General features: G+C 57.0%; 1 protein-coding gene across 1 annotated transcript in view; it reads right to left on the reverse strand.

Moving 5' to 3' along the window:
* The window catches only part of NFAM1 (NFAT activating protein with ITAM motif 1), a 36098-nt gene extending 25617 nt beyond the window's left edge, over nt 1–10481 (reverse strand). The window contains 1 exon segment of the mRNA XM_039236426.1: nt 10281–10481. Within this exon segment, the coding sequence (XP_039092357.1) occupies nt 10281–10383 (103 nt within the window). The 5' untranslated portion in view covers nt 10384–10481.
* Nucleotides 10482–22649: the final 12168 nt, after the last annotated feature.

Here is a 22649-nt window from a genome sequence, read left to right on the forward strand (position 1 = left end):
CGAGGGGAGCTAGGGCAGAGAGAGGGCAGTGGCAAGGAGAAGATGGGAGTGAGAACGGCCAGATCTCCCACCTGCCCCCTGCACACCTCTCTTCCCAAAGCAGAGAAGGAGAGGAGGGAGCTGAGGGGAGGGGCAGGGAGAATCCAAAGGTCAACTGGGTTGGGGGGGGGGAGGAAGAGAGAAATGTGAGCCTGCGTGAAATGTGGATGGTGCAGAGCAGAGAAGCAGGCGCCCTGATGAGATGGGGGGCTCGGAGCAGGGCCAGCCAGAGATGGAACCAGGAAGAATAGTCATATAGCATGATGCCTGAAAAGACCCCGCTGCCGCGGGCCACCACCACAGCTCCCCAGGGCCACCACCAGGCCCAGCCCTGCCCCAGAGCTTGCTTACTTGTAGGGATCTCCAAGCTCTCCCCTCCCCACCCCCACACCGCTGCAAGCACAGATGGTCCCACTGGGCAGCACAGGCTATACTGATGAGCCCCGCCCACCCTTTGCGGGAGAGGGTGTTTTCAGGCATGGCAGATCCTCCATCGTTACTTCTCCACAGCTCCAAGGACTGCGAAGCAGTCTGGGCCCCGGCCAGAAGTGTGGGTGGGGGCGCCTGGGAAAAGCCCAGTTTCTTGAGGCATCAAGCCTGGGTTTGGATCCTGGCTTTGCCACCCAAAGGCTGTGCAACCTTGGGCAGGTGGCTTGCTTTCTCTGAAGCTTGGTGTCTGTCGCCCCTGAAAAATGGGGAGAGCAAAAAAGGGTTGGCATGGGATTCAATGGGGCCAGGAGCATTCAGAGGCCACCGCAGGGGCAAGCTGCCTGTCCCCGGGAACAAGAAAGAGGCAAGGAAGTCAGATGAGTCCTGAGCCCTCACTGAGTCTGGAAAGGGAAACGCCAGCCTGACCCTCGGCCTACGTAAGCGGCTGGCCCACAGTGCAGGGCACATGGAGCACCGGGTGGCCTCCAAACATGACCGCCTGTCTAGCACCTGGGGCCATGGCCTGGCCTGGACACAAGGGAGTGGGTGACACCCCGGGGCGCAGGCCTGTCCCTGCCAGGTGTGCCGTGTTCAAGTGCAAGTGCTCAGAGCCCAGAGGGCCCTCCCTGCAGCAGCCTCCTGCTGAGCTTGTTGGGAAAGATTCTGTCTACCACCCGTTGTCACCAGACCCTTCCTTTTCCGGTTCTTCTTTTGAATCTGTGGCCGCTTGAGCTGTGGTCCTGAGAGCCGGGTGCAGGTGACTCACTCCCACCCTGGCCCAGAGACCCTGCGCTGAGTCCCTTGGGGGGCTCGCAGTCAAAGAACTTGACTGGCTGTGGGAAGGGTGCCCACTCCATCTGCCCTCCCACACCCGACACATCACACACACCCCCATTCACCCGATGGTTCCCCAGTCCCTGGGCTCTTCTCCCCTACAGCCCGAGACCCACCCGGCCTGCTCCCGAGGGAGCCACAGACCATCCTGTGCCCCCCCAGGGGAGACCCAGGACGGAGTCTGAAGTCAATTCACACGGTGAAGACAGGCAGTTGAAAAAAATAGAATATGAAGCATTTTGTGCATAACAAGGGCACTTTCTGTGAGCTTCCGGTTTCGGTTATGTTCACATAACTGGGTTCAGATGGGGTCACACTATATAACACGCATCCCTTAACTTTGGGCCACCTTTTGAAAATAAAAACCACAGGTCCCTGGATTGGAGGATCCCATCCGTGCCTCCAGGCCCCGAGCTGCCCAGCTCAGCTGCCCTCTGCTCACTCCCTCCCACCCCCCACCCACACCAAGCCTGCCAGGCTCTCTCGATGCTCAGAATGTTCTCCTATTCCCCTCCTCACCCAGGACTATGTGGTCACTCTCTCAGTCTGCAGGACTTCCTTCCTTCCTGAGCCACTCCAGGGTGCCCACCCCCCCTGCTTGGCACAGTTTCTAGGCATTGCTGTCAACCCACGTGATGAGAACATCAATGGCTGGGGTGGGGGGGCACCCTCCCCTTTTGCAGATGAGAAAACCAAGGCTCTGAGAAAGGAAGAGGTTTGCCCAGCGTCACAGGTAGTTGGTAGTGGGGATGTGATTTTAAGCTGGTGCTTAACCCCACACTCTTTTTTTTTTTTTCTTTTTTTAAAGAGACAGCATGAGCAGGGGAGGGTCAGAGAGAGAGGGAGATACAGAATCTGAAGCAGGCTCCAGGCTCTGAGCTAGCTGTGAGCACAGAGCCCGATGCGGGGTTCGAACCCACAAACCGTGAGATCATGACCTGAGCCGAAGTCGGACACTTAACCAACTGAGCCACCCAGGCGGCCCTCTTTTTTTCTTTTTAATATTTACTTATTGTTTGGGAGAGTGCAAGCGCGGGAGGGGCCGAGAGAGGGAGATGGAGGATCTGAAGCGGGCTCTGCACTGACAAGCTGACAGCAGTGAACCTGACATGGGGCTTGAACTCAACGAACAGCGAGATCATGACGTGAGCCAAAGTTGGACGTTCAACCGACTGAGCCACCCAGGCGCCTCAAGAGCTGCACCCCTTTACAGGGAGCTAAAAGTTCAGAGGCCATTTCCCTAGATTTGGGTCATCTAATAGGCAGACGCGTCTGGCAGCGTATGGGGACAGAGGTACTCATCAGAACTGACCGGGCAGCTTCAAGGGGACAGTGACTGCTGTCCAGCTCAAGGAGAGCTTGTGGCTCCCAGACTGAAGCAAGTGGCCCCAGGAGCCGTTCACAGACGAGTCCTGTGGCAGCGCCGGCCAGTGTCGCTCCTTCACTCCAACAATGACATCCCTCAACCCCTAAAATTTGGTGCTCCCTCCCCACTCTTTCCCTCTGACCCACCCACCCCTAGGCCAGGCCTTGACCCCAGATCCCCACTCTGCCCGGAACTCAACGGCCCCCAAGCATCAGCATCTCAGCCAAGGGTATGAAAGTCCAGACCTGCTGATCAAAGGGATCCATCCCAACGTAGGTCGATTTTAGAGGAAAACACTTTGATTCCCCAGCTACAGAAGAAAGCCGTTCCCACGGTCTTTATTTTAGGCTTGCAGTTTTCTCCTCCGATTTAATTCTGGCATCTCTCAGGCCATGCCTTTTTTTTTTTTCTTCCAAGACCCATCTGAAGGGCTCCTGGGAAGACACAGAAGTGGGGCTGCTGGTTTTATCACAGGGCTCCGGCCATTTGCCCGAGCATGAATCCCAGGATGCCACAGAAAAACGGGTGAGTCTTTCAGGACACGTGCATCAAACACAGCGGCGCGTGGCCAAGTGGTTGATTAGGGAGAAGCGTATAGCAGGCGTTGGAAGGCAACCTTTGAACAGAGAGTGTGTATTATGAAGCTTTTAGTGCTGGTGCCCTCGGAACACTGCCATCAGACTGGCTGTCACATCTTTCAACACCTCCGAATTACAAAGATACAGACGGATGTGGCTTGCCTCGGGGGCTATTTCCACAGTCTGCCTGCGTTCTGTTCTAAAGCCTCCAATCTTTGGACCCCGGCGTGCGCCGTGGCCAGGAGGGGACACAAACCAAGTGTAGAATGTCGAGTGTTCAGTCCCACAAATGTAGAGCTTCGTGGGTATTAATTGGTATTTTTATAGCATCGCCTCTCCTTCGGCTTGTGTGGAAAGGCGAGTTGCTCAAACTTTGGAGCTGTTTTAGACTCAGATTCTCTCTGAAACCCTCCTCTGCTCCCAAAGAAGGGCATCAGGATGGGGTGGAGACGGTGATGGGACCGAAGGGGAAGGGTGAGGAGGTAGACCCCGCCAGGGCACCCTCGGCACTGTGCTCACCCGAAGTCCTGCTGGGGAGGGACGGGGCCCTGACACTGGGCAGAGCTTACTGGTGAAGTTGGAAAGTAGGGAGATAAAGGTTTCTCAGAGTCTGCAGAGACCCAGAGGAGGGGATCCAACCCAGCCGGGAGGGGGCTGAGGCTTCCTGGAGGGGCGACCCTTGGACTGGGTCCCTTGTGTTTTAAATTATGATTCTTCAGGTCCCCCTTCCCCCATTATAAAAGCAAACTAAGCTCACTGTAGAAACTGTAGACACTGCAGCCAAAGATCAAGAACGTTGAACTTGCCTGCAGTTCTGCCGCCCTGACATGGCTGTGAACCTCGTGATGATTGGTCCACATCACTTTGCCAAGCTGGGCTTTGAAGGAGGAATGGGAGACAACCAGGTGGGGGAGGGGCACAGAGAGGGGGGAGGTTGATGCAAAAACCTCTTGTATGAAGCTTCTAGAAATCTAGAAACAAGACACCTGTCATGTTGGTAGTTGGGGGACTCAAAAGGCGCGGTGGCGTCGTAAGGGTTGGGGGGCTCAGGCAGGCGGGAGGTGGGGGGTGGAAAATGTCATCCGGATCCCCCCGGGGGGAGCCTCTGTGGGCTTCTAGATTGGGAACTGACACGATCACATTTTGTGTTAGAAAGACAACAAGAGAAACACTATAGAGCTCCAGTCTTCCTCAGCTGCCTGAAACCCTCACATTAGTGATTCGTTCTGAGGGCTTGGGACCCCCTCCCTCTCCAGCCTCCTTTTAAAATATAAATGCTTCTGGCTGTCAACACACTAACTCCTTCCTGTAGACGCCTTCACCAGATCACTTTTATCCTGCATCCTCTTAAATCTCTATCTCCCCAAAGATCCAGTCCCCTCCAGGCACAAAATCACTCACTGCCCTCCACCCTCCCCACCCTCTCCTACTCCGCCAGCCCCGTCCATGCAGCCTGTAGGCTTCCTCCGCTCCTATTGCCAGAGGAGGACCTTGGAAGCTAAGCTGTGGCTCTTGCTGCTTCTGGCCTTGACTCTAACCTGCCTACGCCTCCCTCTTTGACCTTTCCTCCTCCCCCCAGAGCTCCCCAGCCAGCACCTCTCTCTCGGCCCTTCCTCTGGCTTTTCAGACACAGCCCACTTCTGAAGGTTGGGCACCTGTTCCCTGGGGCCATAGGCACCCTCCCCTCCCCAGGTGAGCCCTGTCATGCCCTTCATACCTCTGAGCTCTCGATGCTCAGAACCACAGGTGAACTGCTGGGGCAGGATGGCCCCTGGGTCTGTCGGGGCCTGGGTGAGTGGTCCAGAATGGGCACCACAGAGAAGGTAGCACAGTTTGACCTTGACCGACAGGTTGGAGTCGCCAGGGTGGGGGGGGGGGGGGGAGAGGGCTCCTTCCAGGAAAAGGGAGCAGAAAGAGCCAAAGGGTTAGCAGCAGGCAGTCATCCAGCATGGCTCCAAAGTGGGGTGTGGGTGTGGGAGGCAGGAGCCCGGAGGAAAGAATAGCTTGGGGCCAGGGGGGTGGGGGGGGAGGGTCTTATCTAAACCCACCGCAGCCCATGGCAGGGAGGCCGTCGCCGGTGTGCTCTGTGGACCCATGAGCGATCATCCTTGTGCATAAAGCTTGTCTGGTCCAAGAAGGGGAATTGCTGGTTCAAAAGGCATGTCCCCTTTTACATTTTTAAATGTTGCTTTGAGTTGTCAATGGGCCTTCAGAAATAGCCCTTGGACCCCATGGCCAGTGCTGCAGGCAAGGCGTCTGCCGACTGCGGGTAGCACCCTGTGGGTTGTGCTCGCTTGGCATCCCCTTCCCCTGGGCCACGGGCGGCAAGCGCAGATCTGACTCCTGACCTCACCTCCTTCCGCACAGCCCGTGCGGTCCTGGGGAAGCAGACACACACCAGGTCCCCCACGCCACCTCCCACAGGCACCCCTCCCCCCCCCCGGGCCCTTCCTGAGGGCTCCCAGGTGGAGGTCCCAGGGCCACTGGCTGCGTCTTCCTGTCACCCCTGGCGAAAGGTCTGCCTAGGAGGGTGCTGAGTGCCCTGGCGGGGAAATGGGGGGCTCAGAGTGGTCAGGGCTCCACCTGCGGATTTCACACCCACTCCCTTCCCCTCCCCCTCTCCAGGCTCAGGTCACCTCCTTCCCTTCCTCTGCTTTCAGCGCCCACGCCAGCGCCTGAGGCCCGCACTCCCACCATGGCCCCTGGACCCACAACAAGGGTGAGATCCTATTTCAGGGCCCACGTTGACCCAGAACTTCAGGATCCACACTCTTGTTCTGAAGACGTGAGGGCCTTGTCGCCCCTCCTGGGCCCAGGAGCCGGGGCCCAGGCCCGCCCCACAGCCGGGGCCCCACCTCACACCCGGGACTCAGCTCCCTCTCCTGGCGGCATCCATCTCCACCAGGGCTTCGTGGGACTCCTCCCAGGTCGTCTGTGGCTGACGACTTGAGTGTCCCCTGCTACTGCATCTCCGGGTGCCGGGCACCGCGCGAGGGGTCGAGGACTCGAACCAAGAAAGTCCGCATGCTTCCAGCCCCCGAACCTCACAGTCCACGCGGGGAGGCACCGCTTGGAACGAAGCAGCCTTAACGGGAACACGTCCCCCAGACACCCCGAGTGCCTGTTCACAGCCACAGACAGGAAGCGCACGAAGTGTCAATCGTAAACTAAGTAAATTGCAGCGAGTTCGACCAAGGGGACCCTCCACAGCAGGCGCTGACAAACCTGCTCTGTAAAGGGCCACATAGGAAATAGTTTACACTTTGGGGGCCACATGGGCTCTCTCACAACTACTCAACGCTGCCGGCGACGGGCGACGGCAATCACAGATGATCTACGAACAGATGAGTGTGGTTTTGTTCCAATAAAACTTTATTTATGGACCCTGAAATGCGAATATTGTATGATTTTCACGTGTCACGACAGAGTCTTCTTTTGATTTTCTTCCAATTAAAATGAAAAAATATAAAAACCACTCATGACTCTCCGACCGTGCCGAAAGGCAGTGGGCTGGACTTAGCCCTGCTCTTTAGCGATGAGAATAAACAAACCACAGCCACGCCGCCAACTGGATATATCTTCCAAAACATAACCCTGAGTGATGGAAGCAGGTCACAAAAGAATATACGGTATCGTTCTGATTATACCAAGTTCAAAACCAGGCCAGACTAATCTATATCATTCAGGAACACACACGTACTGAAGAATAAAACTATGAAGGACACAATCGCCCTAAAAGTCTGGATGGGAGAGGGGGGTATCTTGGTGGGGGACCGGAGGGTGCCACGGGCCGTGGGGCCCTGCAGTGCTCTCTGGGTGGGAGCCACACAGGCCTTTATTACAGAACACTCACTGTACTTTTCCGTATACGTATTATAGCTCGCGAGTTAAAAAGAGAAAGCAATGAATGACAGTAGGGCCAACCGGAAGGGCATCTGAACCCCCCCTGACAGGCGCTTAGAATCCACTAGAATAGAGCCCAGTGGGATTCATAACCCACTGCTCCACTGTGAGCCCCTCCTCTGCAGTCGGACCAGACCTCTCCGCCTTCCCTCCCCCTGCCTCTGCCTTCTGGCCCCGCACGCTGTGCCGGCCACCCCACCCACCTGCTCTGCCTCCTCCCCGACTGGGCTCCCTCGCCCCCTCCGGCCCTCCCCCTGCCCCACCTCCAGCCGTTCTCTCCGCCTGCCTCGCACGCTCTTTATTGGGATTAGACAAAGATGAAAAGCAGAGGCCAGTCCTGACAGAGGCTCGGAGCTGCGAGAAAGAAGGCGGGAGGCTCCTGAACCTCTTTAGGACAACAAAGGGAGCCCAGACACCTGAGGCCGGAGCCAAGGGGGGGAGGGGCAAGGTTGCGACGGTGACTCCCTCCTTGGGTCGTGTTCTGTCATGTCCTCTGGGCAGATCTCAGCGTTTCTACCAGGCTGCGAGGTACGGGCTGTTCACCTCCAGGTCCCCCCCCCCCCTCCCCGCAAGTGCCGAACACCGGTCCTCCTGCATGGATATTCGAGAAATCACTATAGCCCAGAGTTCTGGGAAGGCCAAGAAGAGAAAGGGGACTGACATTTGCTGAGGGCACAGAAAGGTTAAGTAACTTGCCTAAGGTCACACAGCAGTCAATAGAAGAAGGTAGGACTTGAACCCGGTCTGTCTGGCCCCAAGGCCCTTGTAGGTGACCAAAGAGTCACCGTTGGGGGCGAGCCGTTGCCCTTGAGACCGCAGTGGCTGCCAGACCCTTTGAGAAAAGGAGAATTTGCAGAGAACTCAAAGGACCGGAGGAGAGCAGGCTTGAGTCCCGCCCCACCTCTGGAGGAGGGTTGGGGGCAATAGCAGTCTGGAGACGCCATTCTATTGGGATGCTGTGCCAGCGGCCGCTGGAAAAGTCAGAGACCCCAAGGAGCCGGGGCGCTTGCTAAGCTACCCAGGGGGCCAACTGAATCTTGAGTTCGATCAGCTCTGCCGGGCTCAGCTAGGACCTTCTCTGAGCCCCAACCATGTGCCCTAACCACTCAGTCTCCGGGTGTGATACCAGGCAGGCAGTACTATCACACCCATTTAACAGATGAGGCCATTGAGGCACAGAGACATTAGGAGCCTGCCCAGGGTCCTGGGATGCGTTACAGAGCTCAGATCGGAACTCAGGCTGAACGCCCTAGCGTGTACTTGACCTTGCACCGTTCTGCAGTTCAGGGAAATGGCACATTGACCCTAGGCTTCAGTGACAGAGAGCCAGAGAGCCAGGCACCCCAAGGGGCAGGACCAAGTAATGGGGTGCTCTCGGCCCCTCCAGGAGGAGCGGGAGGACCCCCGGGCTTTTCCACCTCTTGTGAAAGAGCAGAGTTTCTCTTTTGTACAAACTTTGCTGCAATACTGGGGGGTGGGGGTGGGAATGTGCTGTTTGCTTACAGTCAAGACAGTCATAGAAGCGCTTCTCACAGCAGCATCCCGCAAAGCGTCATCCACCGTCACCCAGACATGCTGGGTCCCTTCTGGGGAGGAGGGGCCGCACAAAAAGAAATGACGGGGAATTTGAAGGAACTTAAGTTAGAAATGACTAAGTGTGAGTCCGACGCATCGTCAGCTACAAGCTGCATTTCCTGGGGCCACAGCCTCTGGGGGGCAGGAGGGGGTGCAAAGTGCACCAGGTTGAAGAGGCAGATGTCGCAAGGGGCCCAGGAAGCCTGCAGCAGGTACCACAGTCAGCTCTCACCTCCTGGGGGGAGGGGAGAGAAATTTTTTCTATGAGGAATGTTTTTTACAAAGAAAGCTAAGAGGAGCCCCATGAGCCCACTGCCAAAGGTCCTGGCTTGGGGTTCAGGCTGACTCAGGTCTGACCTTGACCTCTCCTCACCCTCTAGGCCTTGGGCAAGCTATCTGACCTCCCTGGGCCTCAGTTTCCCTGTTTTTTTTAACATCTATTTATTTTTGAGAGAGAGAGGGAGGGAGGGAGAGAGAATCCCAAGAAGGCTCTGTGCTGTCAGCGCGGAGCCCGATGTGGGGCCCGAACCACTGAACCACAGGACCCTGGCCAGAGCTGAAGTGGGAGGCTCAACCGACCGAGCCACCCAGGCGCCCCTCAATTTCCCTGTTTTTAAGTGGTGCTGGCGGGGATGGTACCTCAAGGGTGGCTGGGGCCAGGCTGAGTGGGAGAGTAAAGCCCAGATTAAGTGTTCAAAGTGGCTAATTCTCAATAATAAGGGTAGCTGCTGTTGTTTGTGGTATAAAGGAAAGGTGGAGAATGAAGCAGAAGTGGGTGCAGCTCCAGGAAGCCTCACAAACGTCTAGACGAGTAGGAAGAAAGCCTCGGCCGTACAGTGGGGCGGGGGGAGCATGGGACTTTAAGAGGGGCCTCCGTGTGGGCAGCCCTGGTGAGGCCCACTCCTGGGGGTGGCTTAGATCCGGGCCACCCAGCTTCTGAGGGGACCCGGGGCCAGGAAAGGGGGCGCGGCGCTGGTCCCGGGAATGGCATAAGCTCCCGTTGTGAAATAATGCAAGGTGGCCTCTGGTTGTGCTCTGTTAAGTGAGAGTGCCACGCTTTCTGGCAGCGGTGACGGTTTTGTGTCCCAGGGCACAGTGTCTCTGGTGGCCGACCCCTGGCCGCCCCTCGCCTCCCTGGCTAACACGGGGAAGAAGGCGGAGGGTGGCTCTGCGGCTGGGCAGGGTCAACACTGGCTCCACCGTAGGATTCCTTGGGGGTGAGCTGTCCCTCCCCACTGACCCCTCCCCTATTCTGACGCCCCTGGATGCCGCCCACCCCCTCGTCTAAGGCCTCGAGGTCAGGCTGTGGGAAGAAGGTTGTTAACACAGCAGGGACACGGAGGGGAGCGCTGTCCCCACCCCTTCAAAAGCCACCTTGGCGGAGGCATTAGCTAAACATCTCCCGGGTCCCTGAAGGCTTCCCCTGTGAAGTCTGCAATGTTCAAACGCAGCGAGCAAACCTCCCGAGATAGGTCCCCAGGAATTAGCTGCACGGACAGATGAAAGCCACTCTGATGTGCGAGCCAGAGAGCGCGGAAGAAGGAAGGCGGCCTTACCTGCGAGCTGCAGGGTCCAGGGAAACAGGAGCAAACCCAGGAGCCAGGGGCCCGAGCCCGGGTCCGGCGGGGCCCGCCACCACCACGGAGGCCGCCTCTCCATCGGGGCTTCCTGGTCAGCGTTCCCCTCTTCCTCTCTGGTTCACCGGAGGGGATGGCCTGCTGGTGGCCACAGTTCCCCTTTGAGTCCCCACAAAGCTCCACCCTGGCCACCCTTCTGCTTCCTCAGGGCCTCACTGGGCCTGCTCTTCTCCATAACCCTGGACTTGGGGCGCCTGGGTGGCGCAGGCGACTGAGTGTCTGACTTCAGCTCAGGTCAAGATCTCACAGTTCGTGGGTTCAAGCCTCTTGTCGGGCTCTGTGCTGACAGCTCAGAGCCTGGAGCCTGATTCGCATTCCGTGTCTCCTTCTCTCTCTCTGCCCCTCCCCCACTCATGCTCTGTCTCTGTCTCTCTCTCTCTCTCAAAATAAATAAACATTTTTTAAAAATCTGGACTTTCTGGGGTGCCTGGGTGGCCCAGTCAGTTAAACGTCCGACTCTAGGTTTCAGCTCAGGTCATGGTCTCATGGTTCATGAGTTCGAGCCCAGTGTTGGGCTCTGCACTGACAGCTCAGAGCCTGCTTGGGATTCTCTGCCTCCCTCTCTCTCTCTCTGCCCCTCTCCTGCTCATGCTCTTTCTCTCTCAAAAATAAATAAATAAACTTTAAAAGAATAACCCAAGGAGTACCTGGGTGGCTCAGTCAACTGAGTTTCTGGCTCTTGATTTCTGCTCACGATTCGGGGGCTCGAGCCCCACGTCAGTCTCTGCACTGACAGTGTGGCGCCTGCTTGGGATCCTCTCTCTCCCTCTGCCCCTCCCCCACCTTCTCTCTCTCCATCTCAAAATAAATAAATAAACATTTTTTTATTTATGAAATAAATAAAAATCTGGGGCTCACACTCCCCCTCGGCAGAGCCTCTGAACCCACCCCACGTGGTATGCTCCTCCCCCGACTCTAGCGATGGCCCACCCAGAAGGCACTGGTGACACAGGATTCCCTCCCGCCAGTGAATCCAGGGTTTGCTTTCGCGGCTCATTCACGTCTGAAACGTAAAACAACTGTGTTCCCACAGAACTTCTTCCCCTCAGAGATGGTCCAGGAGCCCCTGATGAATGTGTTCATCCCAGGGCCCGGGTTTTGGGTGGAAAGGGTTGGGAGGGGTGGGGCAGGATGGGCGCCAGATGGAGGAGGGGCAGACAGTGAGGGTGAGGGCAGGAGCTACACATTCCCAGCCCCGAATGGTGCCAGAAGGCCAGCTGCCCACCATCAGCACAGCCAGAGGCCCGCGGATGGATGCCTCCTCCCTGACTCCCCTGAGATGTCCTTCCCTCCCCCCACTGCTGAAACGTCCTTCAGCCTGAGCCCACCCCCTCCCCCACCAGGAGACAAATGAATTGCTTCCCCCTCTGGCCTGGAGCCCCAGCCCCTTTCCTCGCCTCCTGCAGGCACTGCCGCAGGAACAGTAATTATTCGCTGCCCGCACCCCTCTCCCCTGCCCGCACCTCTCTCCCCAGCAGACCGGAGCCTTTACCCTTGGCGTTCCCGAGCCAGCACTGGGCCAAGCTGGATGAGGCAGAGGGAAGGGGTGTGGGGGCAGTGGGGGGGGGGGGTGCCCGCGTGCCTGCACGCAGAGGAGGCTGGGGTAAATGTAGCCGAGTTTCGGCTCATGCTGGCACTACCCCTCCTGTCTCCATCAGCGCCCATGAACTCTCAAGATAGATGTGATGCTCCCAGTTTTACAAAAGAGAAAATTATGCCCCCAAGAGGCAACACAGCTTGCCCAAGACCAGGGCAGGTACGCGTGGGGCCAGCATTCAGCGCTGCGCTCTGTGAGAGCTGAGCCTCCCCCCTACTCCGTGCACTCCCCGTGATGGCACAGGAGGGGTCCGGTGTTGGTCCCTCTTCCAAATGCTTTCCCCTCGGCGGCTTTGCACACGAACAAGGAAGCCAGTAGATGTTTCCCACCGACTCCGGCAGCGCCAGGAGCGCGGCCCACGGGAGCAGGGACTGCCCACCAGGTGAGGAAGACGAATAAACACAAGCCACTTCTACTGGCTGGGGGGCGGCGGGGACCCCAGCGGCATTGACTGTTGATCCATCACGGTGATACATGATCGCATATGTCACAGTGAGACACAGATAATCTGCTTCACGCTGTTTCCATCCTCCGGGGGGAGCGGGTTGTCTAAGCACCTCGATGCCATGGTGATAGACGTCGTGTTAATGCCTCCGTGCACGGAGGGAGCATTATAAAGGCATCGGTCTGCGTCTCGAGGAGTCTCTTTACGACTTGGCACTGGGAGGCGGCCGAGTGCCAGGCTGCCTCGGAACACGGACACGGGCTCTGCCTCCGCGCCTGTTTGTCCTCACGGGTGCAGCTCTGCAGCCTGAGCCCCCGGCACACGAAGCCCTCAGCCCCCAGACACAGCAGCCCTTGATCTTCACCTCTTCCCCCCTGACTCCCCCACGCTCAGTGCAGCGCAGGCGCCTAGTACGTGCTCAGTAAATATGGGTGGACGACGGATGGAGGAATGAGCTTAGGATGGGGTACAGCGCTTGGGGTACTGGGATGACTCAGTCAGTTACGCGTCCGACTTCGGCTCAGGTCATGATCTTGCGGTTCGTGAGTTTGAGTCCCGCGTTGGGCTCTGTGCTGACAGTTCAGAGCCTGGAGCCTGCTTCGGATTCTGTGTCTCCCTCTGTCTCTTTGCCTCTCCCTTGCTCATGCTCTCTCTCTCTTAAAAATAAACAATAAAATTTTTTTAAATTTAAAGATGGGGTACAGTGCCTTCCTCCCAAGCTTCCTGTGAGGGCTGGTGCCAAACCTCAACCCTGGCACAGAGCAGGCTCCCACTGGGCCTCAGTGGGATGGCTGCCCCTGGTGAGAAGCAGGGAGGGGCCCTGGGCAGAGGGCTGGCAGCCCAGGCTGTACTATCAGGCCCTCAGGAACCAGGGGCTGGAAATGAAACCCCAGCTCATCCAGAAACCTCATTTTCACCAGTGCTTTCCACCTGCTCTCACCCACGTGGTTGCCAAGCAGCCAACCTGCTGGATTTGGATCTGATGGCATTTCCTCCCCTCCCAGCCCCTGCGCCTCCTCCCCCCGCCTCGGCACTCTTGGTGGAAACTTTGGGTAAGCAGGGACAGGAGGGTAGGGGACATGGGTCGGGGTGGCATCTCCAGTGGGTATCCGTGGGCCAGGCCTCCACAGCTGAGTGTGCAGGTGAGGTCCCTAGGGGACGGCACACTTCCACACTTGGGCTCATCCAGATGTATGTCCCTGTCTCCGTCCATCCGTCTGTCTATCCCTCCATCCCTTCACACTTTGCTGAGCGCCATTCTACATTGGACGCTGACCTCAGCAGGAGGATGCGGAAGTGAAAGATCCAGGCTTCGAGAAGCCCACATGTGGGTGAGGAGCAAACATCCCAGCATAACTAAGCAACAACGTAGAGGTTCAGAGCAGTCACTGAGCACCAGACACTTTTAATCCACAAATCAACTTACTCCTCACCGCAGCGCATAGGTAGGTACTATAATCAATTCCATTTTACAGATGAGAACAGAGAGGCACAGGGAGGTAATAATGAAATTGGCCTCGGGTCACACAGCTGAGAAATACATCAAGGGGAAGTGACTCTGAGGATAGCCCCAGGGTCTGAGACCCTAACCCCTCTGGCAGCCCGCCTTAATGGCATAATTGTGTACAGAGTGAAGAGGAAGGTGGGGGGGGGGAGGTTATTTACTTAGGGCATGGGAAGGAAGGGGTACCAAGGAGGGCTTCATGGAGGAAGTGGCAGCTCTGAAGGAGGAAATGGGAGAGCACAGCTGAAACCCACGGTCCAGAGGTGCCGTGACCCCACGAAGACTACAGCTTTCCGAACTGGACCACAATTACTGCTCTTTGTTTTCGGTTAGTCCCATACACTTATTAAGTGCCTACTGTGTGCCGGGCAGTTCAAGCACAGAGCATATATCACAGTCTTGCCCTCCGGTTGCTCCCTCTCTAGAGAAGAGAACAGAGCCCCCCAGGCAGGATTTCCCGCTGCCCTGAGGGAGCAGAGGTGAGTGAGCGAGAGACAGAGAGGCCCCTGGGCTGGCTGCCTTGGTGCCCAGGAGCTGCCCAGCTTCCTGCCCAGGCTGCACTGTGAGCGATAGGTGCTTAGAAAGCAGTAGGGCTGGGGAAACGGGGCCACTCTCCCCCCTCCCCAGCTGCAGGAAGCTGTCTCCTTCCTCCCCACAGACTCCAGCACCAGGAGGAGCCCACCAGGCGGAGGGGCTCCTCAAAACTACCCTCTGCACTGGCCTGGTGGCCAAGATGGAGAGTGTCCACTCTTCGGGTCCTCTCCCTCTAGCACCCCCACCCCCGACTGGAGGGGCTGCCAAGGGGGGCAGCCTCCCTTCCCTCCTAACACCACCCAGCTGTGCTTTGGGGTCCCCCTTTCTGCCCCATGTACGACCTGACCACTGACAAGGCCAGGGCCGTGGTCCAGCCCAGACTCGGCTGAGGGGACCCATCGCATCACGAGCTGCGCTGGCCTGCAGTAGACCAGCCTCCTTTCTCGGGAGAAAACAAGGTCTTTCTTCCTCGTGTGCAAACCGACCTGGAGGTCATTGTCCCCGCACGTGGCTCGGAGATTCCTGCCCCGGGTGGAGGGTTCACAGGGCCCGTTTCCAAAGTGCCTTCTCGGTTCAAGCCGGTATTTTTGCCTGTTGGTTAAGTATTTGTTTCACACCAGATCCGGTTCTAAAGGTTTTTCATGTCTTGACAACCTCTGTCCTCACAGAAACCTCATGTGCATAGGTATCATTATTGCCTCTATTTTACAGATGAAGAAACTGAAGATCAGAGAGTGTGAGCCACTTGCCCAAGGCCACACAGCGAGTAGGCAGCGGAATAGGGGCATGAGCTCCCGTGATTGCGCTTTTAATCATCATGTTCTCCTGCAATTCGCTTGATTCTCCCAGCAGGGCTGGTATTATAACTCTCATCTTACAGGCTTAGTGACAGAGAAAAATCATGTAAATGGTCGGCTCAAGGTCACAGAGGGGATCAGAGGCGTCCCTGGGACCAGAGGCCGGGGCTTTCCTAACGGACACACATCCAGGGTTAGACAAGGCTGTCTCTGCTGATTCTGTTGGGGGAAGGCAGCAAGGAGGTAGTGCCCCCCCTTCTCAGCCCCCACCATACTGAAAATAATCCTTAAGATCCGGGGGGTAGAAAATGAAAACCAAAGATGGCATCATTTTTCAACATTTAGTCCACGTTCACCACGTGTCAAGGCCCTGTTAGGCTCAGACCCTTGGTACACTGTGTGCCCGGGAGAGAGCAGCACCGACGAGGAGGTTAATCACTGCGGGTCCTCAGGTAGCCGCACCGCAGTCTGGAAGGTCTTGTGCTGATGGTACCACTCCTGTCCCCAACCCGCCACTAGGGACATCCGGGGGTTGTCCCGTGCCAATGGCGCCACCTGGTGGCACATGGGGGGACACCCCGTGTCCCTTACCCCTCTAAGGGTCTTGGGCAGCCAGAGGCCACCTCCTAGCAAGGGGGGGGGGAGGGAAGGCAACGTGATGGCGTGGTGGGGGCAGGACGGAGAAGGGGGGTTTTCAGGGGCCCCCAGGACCAGAAGCGTGCCGGGGGTGGTCTGTGGGAACGGAGGGCAGGGCACGCTGGCTGCAGACCCCCCAACCCGCCTCTGCCATCCCCTTCCTCGGTACAGGGGCGTCCTTTAGAGCACCCCCCTTCTGTTCTAACAAGCCGCTCTGCTGGGAACGCTTTGTAAAACCCACTTGGGGAAACTTCTCTGGAGCCATTATTGGCCACCAGGCAAACCAGTCCCACGGCTTTGCAGGGACAACCGGGCTCCCACAGTGAGATCAGCCAATTAAGGAAACAATTAGCCTCCCCCGAGGCTAATTCATGCAGTGTCACCCCTCACAGTTCTCGGGTTTTATGAGCCAGAGGGCCCCAGTGTCCTGTGGGGAGAGGGGTGTGTGCGGCAACGCAACGGGTCATTGTGTCCAATTTTGGCCCCACCCCAGAGACTCAGCGTTGAGAGGCCAGGAGATCCGCATTTTAACATCCTGTGGTTCTCACACGGGAGAAACTGCCAGATTCTCAAGGGGCCACGGGCAGCTTTCCAGGAGGCCGGTTCTGAAAGGGCCGGGGGGGGGGGGGGGGGGGGGGGGAGGGGGAGCCCTTCCAAGAGGTCTGGCCCTCCCTCCTCCCCGCTCCTCCTTCCCCCTGCCCTGGAAGGCCAGCAGGTGCCCTGGGAATGTAGAGCAAGCCCCGCCCCCTCCGTGTGCCCCCACCCCCACCCCTTCTCTTCTAAGCCAACGGCGGCGGCGTAGTGTCTTCATCTACCTCCTGGGGGTGAAATAGCTGCCTTGTGCGGACCTGATGACCAATAGTTGGGAGCGACAGAGGGAAAGCGCTTTGCAAAGAGTGAGATGTTGGCTGAAAGTAGCTGTATCGGTCCCTCAGTGGGGAGGGGGGACTGGCAGAGAGCCTCAAGGGTCCAGCTAGGGGCGCGCAGGCCTGGAGTCTGTGTGGATACGGAGGGCCACAGGTCTGGGAGGGGCGGCAGGGAGACATTCAGGAAGGGGGGGTGGGAACAGGAGGAGGGGCAGGAGAGGAGGTCCCCCCCACCCCTGGAGTCTGCTCCTGCAGCTGGCCCGTGTTAGGCTCCAGAGATGGGGTCAGGGGTCCGGGCAGGAGCAGGGGATTCTCCGGGGACTCTCCCACCAGCCTGGCCTGATTCCTCAGGAAAGTTCTCCCTCTCCTCTGCCCAGAAAGTTCTCCTCTTCCCACTTCTCCTCGGCGCACCGTTTCCATCAAATACTCCATGCCTGAGGGGACCTCGGTCACAGGCAGAAGACCCGAGGTCTACACACAGCAAAGAGCCCCGTCCGGCACCTCTGATTCTTACAGGAACCCAGAAGTGCCTCCCATGACCCCCCAAGAACTTTGGTTCACACTTTTCATTCCTCCAACAAACCTCTCTGGGGCACTGCTCAGGGCCATCTGTCCCGGATGCCCTCCATCTAGGGACAGAGCCTGATGTTCACACAGCTGATTCACAACCCCGTGGGGACGTGGTGTGTGCAGGGGACTCAAGCGAAGACCAGGCTGAGCCTCCCACGGAAGTCAAGGCCACAGCGTTCACAAAGGCTCAGGAGAAGCTTCTAGAAGTAGGAAAGTGTGAGCTGGCCAGAGGGACTGGGGGGTCAGGTCCTGAGCAGGAGAGGAGCCCAGGGGAGCCGGGCCGGGAAGGCCTCCATCCTCCCCACCCTTCGCTGAAAGCATCTTTGCTCCCCAGTGACAACGGTCAGATGGATAAAAACCATTTATTTTTCTGTGAAAAGATTACTAGGATCGCCACTGGTATCGATTTCTACAGTTTCCATTTCACGTGTACAGATTTTCAGCCGCGTCTGAGTAGAGCAGCATTCTGGCCATTCCTGGAAGAGCCTGGCATCATTTGTGCTGGGCTTGCTGGGTGGAAAGACTTTCTCCACAAGACAGCTCATCTGGAAGTTGAGACCCTCCCCACGTTCATGGCGGGGAGGGGGTGTGTGTGAAAATCCTGGTCTGGACACAACGCCCTGCAGCCTTGATGGGACACGGCCGCCTTTCTAGGCTCCGAAGGAAAACCGATCAACAATGACCACGTCTGTTCTTCATCCGGAAAAGAGGAGAAGATCAGCTGAGTAGAGACCTTGGGCTCCCTGGACCGTGTATTTCCAGTAGGTCACAGCTGATGTAGCGGGCCAAGGGCCCAGAGAGTTCGCTCAGCCAGAAGCCTCCTCCCTGGGGAAGTCCTCCCACCCCCACTCAGGGCCAGAGGAAAGTATTTTCAGGCTTTTTGCCTCTGACTCGGGAGAAAGTCTTACGAAGCTGCAGCCCTGCCTGGCAGAGAGGGTACCGCTCTGCATCCTGCTGGCCATTCCTTCCTTTCCTCCCGCATCTATCTGGGGATCTTTGTGTCAGCACCATCTGGGGACACTCAGAGGACATGGCCATCCCTGCGCTGCCCACGGACGGGGCTGGGCTCCTTGCTGGGGGTGCAGCTGACCTTTGTCGCCTGGACCCACATAGGGATCCCCTCACTCCTCACCCCCAGCTTCCTGTGACACCACCGCTCATGAGGCATCCAGCCATCAGCAGCCGGGCCTGACCAGTGTCTGGAGGCGGAGGGAGGGGGAGGGGCAAGTAGCCCAAGGAGGGGGGTGGGTAGGAGGGAGTAGCCCAAGGAGGAAGTGGAAAGTCATCTTTGTCCTGTGCTGGGCTGTGTCCCTCCTCCCAGCCACCCTGCTAGCTCAGCCCCAGGGCAGCCACATCTTGCAGATGAGGAAACTGAGGCTCAGAGACAGGAAGTCACTTTTCTTCTTTTTTTTTAAATGTATTTTAAAATGTTTATTTATTTATTTTTGAGAGACACAGAGAGAGAGACAGAGAGAGAGAGAGCGGACAAGTGGGGAGGGGCAGAGAGAAGGAGAGACAGAATCCCAAGCAGGCTCCGGGGCGCCGCGGGCTCCATCCCTCGACAGGGAGACTGTGACCTGAGCTGATATCAAGAGTCAGATGCTTAACCAACTGAGATACCCAGGTGTCCCGGGAAGTCACTTTTCAAAGGCCACACAGCCAGTGAGGGCAGAGTTGGGGTTTAAATCCAGTTTGCCAGCTGGTCCTGCCTTGTGACAATCTTGAGGGGGGTGGTACACTCCCCGGCAGCCTTTCCGACCCGTTCCCGCCTGCAGCCACCCTCCCTTCCCAGGTGATGACACCTTCATTTAGCAGGTGCTCAGGCCAAGCACATGTACCTCTTGAATGAATGGATGAGAAATTGGCGGGGCGGGGTGGAGATGGGGGTTGGGTGGCTTAGCCGGTTAAGCGTCAGACTGAGGCTCAGGTCATGATCTCACGGTTTGTGGGTTGGAGCCCTGCATCAGGCTCTCTGCTGTCAGCACAGAGCCCACTTCAGATCCTCTGTCTCCCTCTCTCTCTATGCCCCTCCCCGGCTTGTACTCTCTCTCTCTTTTTTTTTTTTTTTTATTTTATTTATTTCTAGGAGAGAGAGAGAGAGACAGCGTGAGCAGGGGAGGGTCAGAGAGAGAGGGAGTCACAGACCGAAACAGGCTCCAGGCTCTGAGCTGGCAGTCAGCACAGAGCCCGACGCGGGGCTCGAACCCACAAACCGCGAGATCATGACCTAAGCGAAAGTCGGACGCTTAACCGACTAAGCCACCCAGGCGCCCCTCTCTCTCTCTCTTAAAAACAAAAAACTAAAAGGAAGGAAAGAAGGAAGGAAGGAATTGGGAAGAGTCCCTGTGCGAGGCCCTTTCTCTAACACAGGTGAAACGGGCCCCAGAGGGAAGTCTAATCACATTAAGAGTCGATAAATGACTTTGGCTATGAACTTGCAGAAAGTGCCCATCAGAGCCTGAAAACAACTGGGGCCAACTTAGGAAAGAACTGATAACGTGTAGAATTATGAAGTTAACAGGGAAGCTGGCTGCAGAACCGAGTTCTTCCTTCAATCCAGTTCTGCAGGTGTTCGAAGCTCGCGGGGGTGGGGGTGGGGATGCTGAGCTTGGTGGTGGGAATACATGAAAAATCAGATCACGCCCAATCCTTCCCTCCTGTCACGACAGACGCCACTCTCCCTACTCTCGGGGACACAGTGAGGGAGATAAGGGGGAGGGGCAGGTAGCCTGGGCTGTTTGGGGAACATGGTGGGAGGAGGGGGGTGAGGGGGTGGACGGGCTCAGTGGGCTTCCTGGGGTCCTGACCTGGGGTTCCTGCCACGCCCCCTCTCTATACCCTGTCCCTGTCTCGGCCCTCCCCCACCACGCCTCTCTGCTCATGTCCCCAGTGCCTGGAGGCTCGAACCTCACGAGCAGCTCTGCCCTGGATGAATGGCTTCTCCTTGGGGTTATTACCACAGGCCCCTCTCCCCTTTCTTCCCACAGCTGAGGACAAGGGTGTGTGGCCCCCAGCCTGCCCTCGTGCAGGCCAAGACACCCTTCGTCCCGTCCATTCCCCCCAAGCTGGCTTCCAGACCCTTCCCCACAGAAGGCGCGTCCAGCCTGCACGTCCCTGGTACCCAGGTCAGTAGGACCATGCCCCTCCCTCATTCTGGAGATGCCTCCTGAAAGTGCTTAGCTCCTCTTGGGTCCCCCCTTTCCTCCGAGTTGCTGGTTGACCCCTTTCCTTGTAGGGAAGCCTTTCCTTCCCCCAGGGAACGTGGGAGCCCCCCGGACGTGGGTCCTCTTTCCCCGGGGACCCGTGATGCTGACTAACATTAGCTACTCACACAGCAAAGCCCTGTGCTTTCTGGAAGAGGTCCATCAAGATGGCCCATTGGGGGCGGGACAGTTTTGGAAGACCCACCTCCCCGCCCCCTCTGCCCCTCCCCCAGCCCAATGCCTTGCATCAGTGGCTGCGATGGTCTCCTGGGGATTCTGATGTGGAAAAAGGCTCTCTCGGGCTCTGGGACCCTCTCTGTGAGGAAGCTCCGAGAGTAGGCAAGGACAGCCCTCCCACACTTAGACGGCCCATGGGAGGAACTGAAAGCATCTCTGTGGACATCAGGAAAGGATTGAGGGAAGGGGACCCAGAATCGGCATTTGTTAAGGATCCAGGATGACAAAGAGCACTTTACACGTGTGCCCCCATGAGGGGCATGACTCGCTGATGGGGAAGGAGCTCAGGCTGCGAAAAGCAAGTCGGCCAGAGTCCCAGGGGGAAGACATGGCAGGGGACCAAGCTCCTCTCTTCTCGATAAACCACCTGTGGTCAGCAGAGAGAAAGTTGGGTCTGAGGCTTATACAGTTTTGAGGGAACTCTCATTGAAAAAAGAAAAAGAAAAAAGACCCATAACTACAAAGGTAAAATTAGGTATGACTGTGAATGTTAGCTTCCCTTCTAACGAGATAGAACTCACAAGTTACAATCTCTAAAAGGCTGACAACTACCATAAACAAGCAAACGGCTCAGGATAACAGGATGCTTTGTATTAACCCCCTGCCATCGCTGAATTCGTCCACTCTGATTTCGTCCAGTCTGATCACCTCTTTGTCCAGCAAAGATTTTACGATGCCCTGTTCTGCGGAGAGAATACACACGTCGGCCAAGTTTCCTTCATACGCGAGCACTAAGAATTCAGGGCATGTCATATTTTCTCACCCTGGGACTAACTTTAAAGGCTCCTTGGACGGACGGCACTGGGTACCCAGCGTGGCTTTGACGCCTTCTTTGCAGGGACCTTTAATGACTTTCGTGTTATCTTTGTTTGATGTCACTATTTTGTGTCAAATCAGCAAGAAATGTAAATCTGCCTCTACTGTGTTCGCTGGATTCCCTCTTCTTTTATTCATTAGTGCGAGGGAGTATTCATGGAAGCCCCCCCATATCCTCAACCCAGTAACTGAACTGTGGATGGAAGTAAACCACATAAAATATCCAATGAGCCCAAGCCAAATGCATTCCCAACTCATCGTCCCCCGAATGCCCGCGGCCAGTCCCACACTACCCACCTGGATGGGAAGTTTGGGAAGGAAGGGAGTCAGATGGAAAGAGGTGGAACTGAGGTTAAAATGGCTCAACATTTGCAAACTTTATAGAAACGTATGACCGTGTGAACACATTGCAATTACATATTGCAATTTGGTGGCCAAAAAATAAGTGGGGGGGGGGGGGTTGTTTTTACCGAATGGTGCTGACCAAGGGCCATGCCACTCCCTGGCCGTTCCAGAGAGGGTGTGTAAAAGAGGCTCCAGCAGCGGCAAGTTTTTGATCTCACTCATAAGGCCCGGCCTTCGAAACAATGCTTGCAGGTAGCAGTGGCCTCTGCCTGATGGGAAACTGAGCCTGGACTTGGAGACAGGAGATCTGGGTTCAAGGCCCGAGGCTGCCACTTCCTATCTGAGGGGGCTTGGGCCAGTCTTGAGGGCCCTCTGAGGCTCACCTTCTTCCTAGTTAGTCACTTCCTGAGACCAGTTCATACTTCCCCTGCTGGGCCAGGCTACTGAGAGGAGGAAAGGCTATAAGGAGCAGAAAGAAATGCCCTGAGCCATAAGAGACCTTGGATACCAGGGGGCTTTTCTCCCTAGTGAGGCAGCTGCTGGGGCCGGGCCCATCAACCTCCCCAGATATGCAGAAGGGACGGTGTTTCTGAATCAAGATTCTGAGCCAAATCCCAAACTGGACCGTGGTTTACCAGCAAGCCAGGCCCCCAGAATCCCCATCATCCTGGCCTTGAACCTGCCCCGGCACAGGCTGGGCGCTCTACCCTGCCGGCTCATGCCACATTAGCAACCGGG

This window comes from Hyaena hyaena, unplaced genomic scaffold (genome assembly GCF_003009895.1).
Source record: "Hyaena hyaena isolate Hyena2069 unplaced genomic scaffold, ASM300989v1 scaffold_4, whole genome shotgun sequence".
NCBI lineage: Eukaryota > Metazoa > Chordata > Mammalia > Carnivora > Hyaenidae > Hyaena > Hyaena hyaena.